The 9,408-nt window shown below is 43.1% G+C and overlaps 1 protein-coding gene across 1 annotated transcript in view; it reads right to left on the bottom strand.

Annotated features, from left to right (window-relative positions):
• Window positions 1–232: 232 nt before the first annotated feature.
• The window catches only part of ADAMTS18 (ADAM metallopeptidase with thrombospondin type 1 motif 18), a 122,802-nt gene continuing 113,626 nt past the window's right edge, over window positions 233–9,408 (bottom strand). Inside the window, exons 20-23 of the mRNA XM_045533099.1 lie at window positions 7,569–7,751; window positions 5,591–5,803; window positions 3,689–3,836; window positions 233–348 (exon numbers count right to left, since the gene is read on the bottom strand). Coding sequence (XP_045389055.1) covers window positions 233–348; window positions 3,689–3,836; window positions 5,591–5,803; window positions 7,569–7,751 — 660 coding nt within the window. The remainder of the gene's footprint in view (window positions 349–3,688; window positions 3,837–5,590; window positions 5,804–7,568; window positions 7,752–9,408) is intronic.

Raw genomic sequence — 9,408 nt, 5'->3', positions numbered from 1 at the left:
AAGATTTTTTTTTTTTAAAGTCAGATTTGTCATCGCTTCCTATTTTCAAGTGCTTCAGAGTACCATGTGCTTCAGGGAATTGAAATAGGAGCCTGGTGACAACCTGTGTGTTCCTCAGAGCCAGTTCCTCAACCAATGCTCATAAATGATTTGCGGTCCTCAGCTTCTGATCTCAAAGGTGGCTTGTCTCTCTGGAGGCTGAAACTAGGGTGTTGAGGTGTGGACACGAAGCTCAGCTCTTCCTTGTGCATGACTTGCAGCACTGTTTACCATAAAACTTGTGGTTGCAGACACCATGCTGAGGAACTAGGTGACACCAGGCGAAGAAATCTACACAGGATGGATCCTCTAAAACAAGACAATGCTGTCAGCCTTTTTCTTAAGATAAGAACAAAAACTTTGGGTCTACCTACCTTGTGCAGCTCTTCCCATTACACATTGGGATTTTGGTAGGGGACTGAGACAGGGGCAGGATTAAGATCCCAAAAGGGACTGCAACCATTAGCAAAATTTAATCAGGTGGGGAAAAATGGATGTGAAAGTCCCATCTAGTCCAAGATCAATGCCCGATTCTCCCCGCACAGCTGGGGAGCTACCACGGGTTCTGAATCAGAAGGTCTGGGGTAGGGACTGACATTGTATATTTCTAGCAAGTACCCAAGGGATATTGATGCGGCTGGTCCATGAACTATACTTGGGGGATTGAGGAGCCTAATATATTGGGAGTCAAGACACACCTGGATTTGAGGTCTATTTCCACCATTCTGTGTAGGCTTAAATAAATCTCATAGCCAGTTTGCAAATGAGTGCATTTAAGCCAATACTAGTCCTTCCTAATTTCTTTAGGAGCTCTAGTAAGGTGACAGATGTCATTATTTATTGGAAGCAGGACATTGTACATCAGGAATTCTTATTCAGATAGATAGGCCTTAGGAGATACAGAATGCCTGTGAAATTATATGTAAAATGGTCTTTATGTAAACTTAGGAGCTAGGGCCCAGGCATTTTATTGTATTCTTAAAGCACATTGTTGAGTTCAAAATATTTAGGGTCTATAGGATACATAAGTAAATATTCTCATTCATGGCTAGAATGTCTTATCTCCTTCCTCCTATGCAAGCCTTAAGCTGCCTCAAGCTTTGACTCAATCTACCCCCTCATCCCTAGAGGCACCCAAATGGCATCCTTCAGTGACTGTCCATTGTGCCTTTGGACGGGGCATGCAAGACTCTGAGATCTCCTACTTCTTTTCCTGCTGCTCCGAGTTTGTAGCCTGTCATTCTGTGATTCAGAACTGCCTAGAGTTCCTCAAGCTTTGATTCTTCTGCCTAAAATCCCCATTCCCCTATCTCACAGTAGCCCCGTGATCCATTCAGAACATCAGCTAGTTCATGCCATGCTTCTGCCCCACACTCTCCCCTGGGCTCTCATGTCCCCCTGGAGTCGGAGGTACGGACATGACGGTGGCTGACAAGGCCAGCTCTAGGGTGTGGTTTCCCTGCCCCACCAGCAGAAGTGAGTTATATCCCTATGCTATCAGTATAAGTACTCTTTTTGAGTATAGTTATAATGATGCTTGCTAGTAGCTGGTTATTTTGGCTTCTACTATGAGTTAAGTATTTGATTTACTTTTTTTTTTTTGCTTGAATGAATATTAATTTATTAGGTATCTTTTTTATATTCAACTTTTTATTATTTCAGGAAATCATGGGGGTACATTTTGGTTACATGTTATGACTTTGCCCTATCCCAACCATGATTTGAGACAGGCCCTCCCCCACTACAATGCTCACTGCATCCATTAGTTGTTGAGTTTACCCACCCTCAAAGAATATTACTATTGTGTGAGCACCTTAGTGTTGATCAGTCAGTGCCAGTTTGATGGTGAGTACACGGGGTGCCTATTCTTTCATTCTTGTGATAACCTCATTTGGGAGGATGGGCTCAAGCTCTATCCAGGAAAATATAAGAGGTGTTAGATCACTGTCATTTTTTATAATTGAGTAGTATTCCATTGTATACATATATCATATTTTATTAATCCACTCATGGATTGCTGGGCACATGGGTTGTCTCCACATCCTTGCAATAGACTCTGAGAAAAGTCAAGGCATTGAATCTTCTTCCTTTGGTCATCCTGAGCGTGCTCACTACTCACAGCCAAAACATACACTCCAATGGGTTTTGTAGTAGTCACGCTGTGGAGTAACACAGGAGAAGGATGCACGGGGTAGTAGTTCAGGCTGGGCACTGTCCCTATATGTCGGGGTGAGAGGGAGGGGAATGGGAGAACTAGGAGAAAAAGCCACATTTTTGGTCCCAAAGAAACACCAGGGTTTGTGCCCTCTACCTCTCCAAAAGGAGAAAAGTCCCTCTTTTAATAACCTCTGGTCACATGCCCGTGTGACTCCCCGTCATTCCTGTACCACAGGTAGAAGTGACCACCTTCATGACACACTACCACTTATTATTCCTCCTTCTCGGAGACACTGAGCTTGAAGCTTAAGAACAGGACCCTGTTTTATTCTATCCCTTGAAGAGTGCCATGTGCTTAATGACTTTGCTGTAATGTAGAGGACCTCATGGCACTCAGGTATTTATACGTATAACACATTGAGCACCTATTGTGTGCCAGGTGTCACAGCAGGTGAACAAGAAATAAGACCAGTGGCCTCTGTGTTGAGCAATTTGCACAATTGTCCTTTGGCCTTCCTGAAAGTGCTGAGGGGCTTACACTTCGTGGCCTTCTAGGCTGAGTCTGTGGGTTCATCTGTGGCCACCTGACTAAAGGGTGGAAATGAGAAATCACTGATGGTAAAGAAATGAGGACAGGAGCTAGAAGAATAAGACCCCTTGCTCACAAATGGCCATTTCTTCCCCAGGTAGAATTCCAGCGAGGATGGGAGATGATCGGGCTCTGAGCAATTGCAACATGTTTTGTGCAAGCTTCAGGTAAAATGGGGAAGAGCAGAGGAAGGAAAAGTGATGCACCCCATCCTGGAGCTAAGACTGTAAGAAGTAGATAAACAACAACTGAGATGCAAAGCCATACAGAGAGTCAGTGCGTGGCAATCCTGGAAAAGCCGTGACTACGTAAAAAAGAAAACCCAGCAGTTACATGCTAGAAATTGATTTTTGAGCACAAGGAAATTGGATTAGGCTGAAAAATACTTCCTGGTATTTGTCAGATTACTTTAAAATAAGTTGGACTAGTAAGAATGGTACAGTTCACTCAGATAATTGAATTTCCATTTCCCCATCAGTACTCAGTGTACTTCATTGGAACTGACTTTAACTAAGAAAACATTTAAGGTGCAGTCCAAAGGCAATACATAGTCACAGTCAGTGACTCTAGTTTGTCTCCTCGGTTAAAATATGAGCTCTTTGAGGGCAATTCTTGTTCATTCTCCTATTCCCCCTGGTTAGCATGATCTCTGGGACTAAAACGGTACACATGGTGTGGTTACTTTTTCACTTGTTTATTCAATAATTTTAAAAAATGGGCTTGAAAGATGACTGTTTCCTACTTCCAGAGTAAGAATTAATGGCTAAAGCGGTAGCGCATCATGGAAATCAATGATCCTTCACACAAGATCACAAACTGCCCCAGCGTTGTACCCTGTATAAGCTGTACAACCAAACAAAGTGGGCTTTTGGAAAATTCTCTAGAGCCTATAGTGCCCTTTACCTCTCTTTTCAGGAGCTGGACAGAAGTTTGTATTACAGGCTCGCAGCACCGGAGGTTTCTGCCGGAGCAGGCAAGTCGAGGCAGGCCGGCCTTGCTGAACACAGTGGACCGATCGCATCTGCACGCCGCCCCCGCAGGTGACTGAGCACTGCGGGAAAGAAGGAGTCAGATTCAATGCAGCTGGAAAGCGTCTTTTCCAAGGTCAGTGACATCACATGGAAGGAAGCTCTGTGCTTCATGATAGTACCAAGATGCCTGCTGATGACCCAAAGATTGTCTGGAGCCAGACCCCTGTGCTTACTGGCTGCAGAGTCTATCGTAACAAGTGTGAGCCCTTTCATCTGCTGAGAAGGGCTTTAGGCAAATGCTATCTATCCAGCCCCAGAGTATGTGTCTCCCTGCTAAGTGACTCATAAAGAAGAGACGTTCCAGAAATACAGAAGCTGCCATAAGAATGCAGAAACAAATACAGACACATCCAGGGAATTAATCACAGTATTTAAGGAATTCCAGACCATCCGTGCAGATGCAACAGTGGAAGAGATAGTCCAAAATTAGGACCAACAAAGATCATCTGAGGCAGCTTCAGAATTATATCTTCAGTGCCCAGAGACAACCTGAGTTGTCATGGTGGATTTAGTGCTTTTTAGAAGGCAGTGATTTCACTATCCAATCAAAAGTTTAAAAAAATAGGCAACTGAGGAAGACTGTCAGCTTTATTTTTTATCCAGATACACATATGAAAAGCTAATATATTTTGTAACAAAAAAAAGGGAATTATTATCAGGGAAAAATGCAGCACTTTAAATTCACTTTTTGTTGGTGCTGTTTTGGATTAAAAATTCACTACATTATCCCTTCCTCTAATCTTATTGCAGACAGATGAAGGCTTTATCTCACCATCATAGGACTTGGTATTCAGGAAGAAAAAAATAGGTTGGGGTGGAAAATATTAGCTGTATGGTTGTCATCAAATCACCTAAGTACGTATGAGATAGTAAATATTTTAGGTTGTGTGGGCCATATGGTCTCTGTTGCAACTACTCAACTCAGCTGTTGGGGGGACTATATAAGCGAATGAGCCTGGCTCTATTCCACTAAAACTTTATTTACAAAAACAGGCAAGAGTCTGGGCATACTGGCACTTTTTTGCTGATCTCAATCTTATAAGAATCAATTATAAAAATTTACAAAAAATCCATACTACTATGCATAGCCCCTATTGGTTAGAAAGCCATAAGGCCCATAACAGAGCTTTCGATTCCTGAGGACAAGTTGTTCTCTGCAACCTAGCATCATACTCCAAGCCTAGCCAACAGGAATGAACCTGACGTGACCAAAGCTTCCATCCAAATCCTCTCAGAAGAAGGGTGCCTATCCCGTCTGATGAGCTTACAGTCTGCTGTCTTTGGCTGAATTGCTGAACACTGAGCATTACCTGTCTCATCACAAGGTAAGGATGATATTGCCCAGTAGTAGGGTTGTTTCAAGGATTAAGTGAAAGTACTTAGTTTACTAAAGTGCATAGGAAGGGTTTGACAAATGCTAGTATTATGTTACTAAGAAGCAAATGAGTAAAGACTGAGCAGCATTTCTAAACAGAAGGCTACAGTGATGGTTTTACTAGTAGCAGCAACAACCAACATTAGCAAAGTATCTTATATTCATTATCTCATTTTTTTTCTAGCTGAGAAATCTGGGGGTTACAGATTATGTAACCTGCCCGGGGTCAGATAGGCAGCAGAACTGACCCAAGACCACAGGGCATTCTGCCTTCAGACTTTGAGCCCTTGGTTCTTCACGTTTGGACAACTGGCGGTGGACTAAAAGCACTCATTCACAGAATGCCTCCTTTCCCACATCTCACTTGAATACAAACCTCCAGAATTTGAATGCACCTACCTGTTGCCATGGTGATGAATACCATCCCGCTACCGTGTTGTACACTGGACGGGCTGGACAAGGCCTTTGGTTGCAAGTTTCTTCCAAGTCCAGGTTCGGTTTCTTAAGGTTGCGGCATCTTCGCTCGGGGAAGGTTATCAGCTTTCCCTGGAAGGCCTTCTCACTGCATTTCATTTCCCTCTTCCTCACACCCAAGCCACAGGTTGCAGAACACTAGAGCCAACCAAGAAAGGACATGTTAAGAGTGATTGTTGCACTGTCACATCTATCGGGCAGATACATTTTGATGCAGGTTGTACCGTCCACATGAAATTAGAGGCATGGGAGAGAGGATCTTAAAGATACAGCAGCCAAGTCCCTCATGCTACCAATGAGGAAACCAAACGTAAGAATTAGAATGACTTTCCCAAAGTCACAGAGCTCAAAGAGAACCTTGAGATGCCACATGACTGTGAGACTCCTAGAACGGGCAGAAGGATAGATCAGAGAACTATTTGGATGCACAGGCATGGGGTTAAACACTTGGGGGTCTAGGTCTATGTGAGACCTCTCCAAAGTCTGGGCCCAGAGAAAAGGGTTAAGAGACATGTGAGCGGAAGAACCACTGTACAACAAATAACTATCTTTTATGTTTACCCTTGGCTGAGATTTAACTTAATGCTGTGTTATGGCAAGGGGGTAAAAGGTGGAAAAAGTATAAGAAAATGTTCTGAAAAGAACTGTAAATAGTATTATGGAATAACATATGGAGTCTGGTAAAGTGAATATATCAATAAAATTGGCATGAGTGTAAATATTGTGTACAACACAAGACAGTGACCTTCACCCTTACTACTCTATGAGGGAGGTATACTTGTTAGCTCCCGAGGTTTAGCTGTGTTAGTGGCTAACCCAAAGTCACACCCATATTAAACCAGGGTAAGTCTGATTCAAGCCCTGGTGTTTAGGCATTTGGTTATAGTATCTCTTACTAACATGTGTGATAGGGACCTGCATAAATCATATGCTTATCACTCACAATAAAAGGGCACAGATGGGATAGAAGCCCCCTCCCTCTATTGGACCTCACCATCCCCCTTATTGGTTTTTTTCTTCTCAATCTTGGCATCAGACTATCAATGCTTTGAAAGCAGAGACATCATTTGTCACCATTGTATCCTCTGGACTAGATGCGTTCCTTATGTTTCCTATGTCTGTGAATTCAATCTAGTTTCCCAAGCCGGGAATCTAGGCAGCATCTTCACCTCTTTCTTTTCAACCTACCCCTACCATCTGCCTGAAGGTACCCCAGTGGCCTCTTTGGAAACTCAACAGCATTGCTTCTCTCTGTCCCTAAAACACTTTTATCATCTGTCTCAATTACTGCAATAGCCACATAAAGGCTTTCCCTGCTTCTAAGCTTGCCTATCTCTAAAATGAGAACATCGTTCCATTTCTTTAAAATTTCAGTTGGCTCCCCTACTTTGATAGAATATATTTCTAGATTATCACCCAGGGCCCTCATGAAGTTTGCCACTCTACCCCACCTGTCCCAACTTTACTATGCGTAGGATCCTCCGTCATGGTTCTCTCATATACGGTGCACCCTCTGTCTGCAACAACCTCTCCCCAACTCCATCCTGCTCATCCTTAAGGCTCACACTCTCTGGAAAATCTCTTCTGCCAAGAACTCGGTCTTGGGGTGCACCTTGAGGTTTCCTACAGAAGCACAGACTTCTACTGCGGCACTTTGCATTCCTTATGTGTGCTTTATGAAGTTTTGTGGCCCCACTGCCCAGCCACAGACCTGAGCAGTGTGACATGTGCTTTTTCAAGGTTTGCTGAAGAAATCAGGAGGGAAGAACTGACACAGAGTGAGTACCTGATATATACGTGTATTACAGAAAGAAGCTTTGTGAACCTGAATACTGGTAGGTGAGCTAAGCCTTTCAAAAAAAAAAAAAAAAAAAACACTCCAACAATGTATGTAAACTCAAACCTCACTCCACGCCGAGGTGACCCACTGCAGCCGGTTGTTTTTGGGGCATCGTCCTAGCACGCATCCATCCTGCGCCTCGGGTCGGGGGAGGCTGGTACACAGGCTCTCGGGGACGGTCTCCGCAGCAGAGCTTTTGCACAATACTTCACGCTTCCTCACTCCTCGTCCACAGGTCTTGGAGCACTTGAGAAGCAAAATGTAAAATATCGTTTGCATGCATGCTTCAGATGATTTTCTTCTGCGCAAATGCTGAGACCATGCTAACATAAACGTTTGCAACTCTATTTTTAAGCATTTGAACAAAATTCTCAGTGAAGTCCTTTGCAGCAGGAGAAATCCACCCGGAGGCCCAGGAAAACCTGTAACTTGTCCGTGATTTGCCTTCACTTTCCAAATCTGCAGTGGCTGCTGTGTCAAGTTCATCATGAAGTAGAGCTTCTTTGCTGAAGTGTTACCACGTGTATATTTCTCTCTGACACAAGGCAGAGTTGACCTGAGCAGTAAGCTAAACAGGACTCCTAGTATCTCCAACAAGGAGAATAATAGCACACACGGGTAGGTGTAAAATATGTGTATGCACAGTAACAGCCTTGGGGAGGATTTAGTCCTTAGCCCCAATGCCTGCTGTCTCTGGGCATTACACTCACTATTGGGAACAGTATGTAAGTACTCATTTGTGCATAAGTTTGCATACTATACAGCTTCAGGTTAGGCAACTTATTTTCTCTCACTTTCTTGACCCTCACAAAAACTCTGCCAAGGTCACTTAAAACACTTTGGCTCCAGGCTCAGATTTGTCCTCAAGGGATGTGTTACCATTCCCTACCCTAAGAAGGACCCCGAGGTAATATGCAGTCAGCTGGGGCACCATGCTAAGCCTGTTCAGAGGACCCATGTCAATTCTAATGCATGAGATGGGGAGGGAATGGCAATGATATATTAGCAAACCATGGTGGCAGAGAATAGTAATGCCTTCCACATCATGCTGCATATTTTAGCATGAGTACCAGAGCCTGTATCACACAACTCTCTCACAAGCATGAGATAATTACTATTAACCTTTTACAAAAAAAGGTGACCACACATCAGAGAGCTTGGGCATCTTGACCAAGATCACTCACACAGCTACTAAGTAGCAGAGATGAGCACACAGCTTCACCTGATGCCAGACCATAGAAATGAACAATTCAACATAGCATTGCTCGTTCACATACAAAATTCCCAATTGGTTAATTAATAAAAATCTTCATTTTATGCTTGCAGTTCTTTGGTAGAATGGCAAAACTTTACACTTGATTCCTAGACATGTGGTCTCTAAAGGAAGAAGAGGTTATAATAGCAAATTCAGAAGGCCCCCTTTCATGTTAAAAGAAAATACTCAAATATTTTCATGTGAAATTTGGGATAGACTCCATGAACTACAAAGCCCATTTCATGAGGTTCATTCGAAACTCCCGGTTTGCCTTTACCCATGTCCACCATACATATTTGGCCAAAACAATTCTTTAAAATCCCAAACTGCAAAGAAAGAGACCAGACTCACAGTCATAGAGTAGATTTACCCTCAGCTATAAATGCATATATACACTTGCATGTGCAAGTAGCCCTAAACAACCTCAAAGATATTCTTTCTTCCTCCTAGCCCCTTATTCTTATTTCCCTGACATAGTCCTAATGTTAAAAAATAAAAATAAAAAAGCTTACTCTGACCTTTCCTTGGGCTATATTAGTACATTGGTGAACTGAAAAAATACCCTAAAGGAAGGCATGGCAGAAATGGGAGCAGTGGCTGCCAGGTGGCTTCATAGTTCAGGTGCTGAAACTCTTACAATTTCTTCTG

The sequence above is a fragment of the Lemur catta genome, chromosome 20 (assembly GCF_020740605.2).
Source record: "Lemur catta isolate mLemCat1 chromosome 20, mLemCat1.pri, whole genome shotgun sequence".
NCBI lineage: Eukaryota > Metazoa > Chordata > Mammalia > Primates > Lemuridae > Lemur > Lemur catta.
The sequence above is the reverse complement of the archived record's forward strand: the minus strand, read 5'-3'. Positions and strand labels throughout refer to the sequence as shown.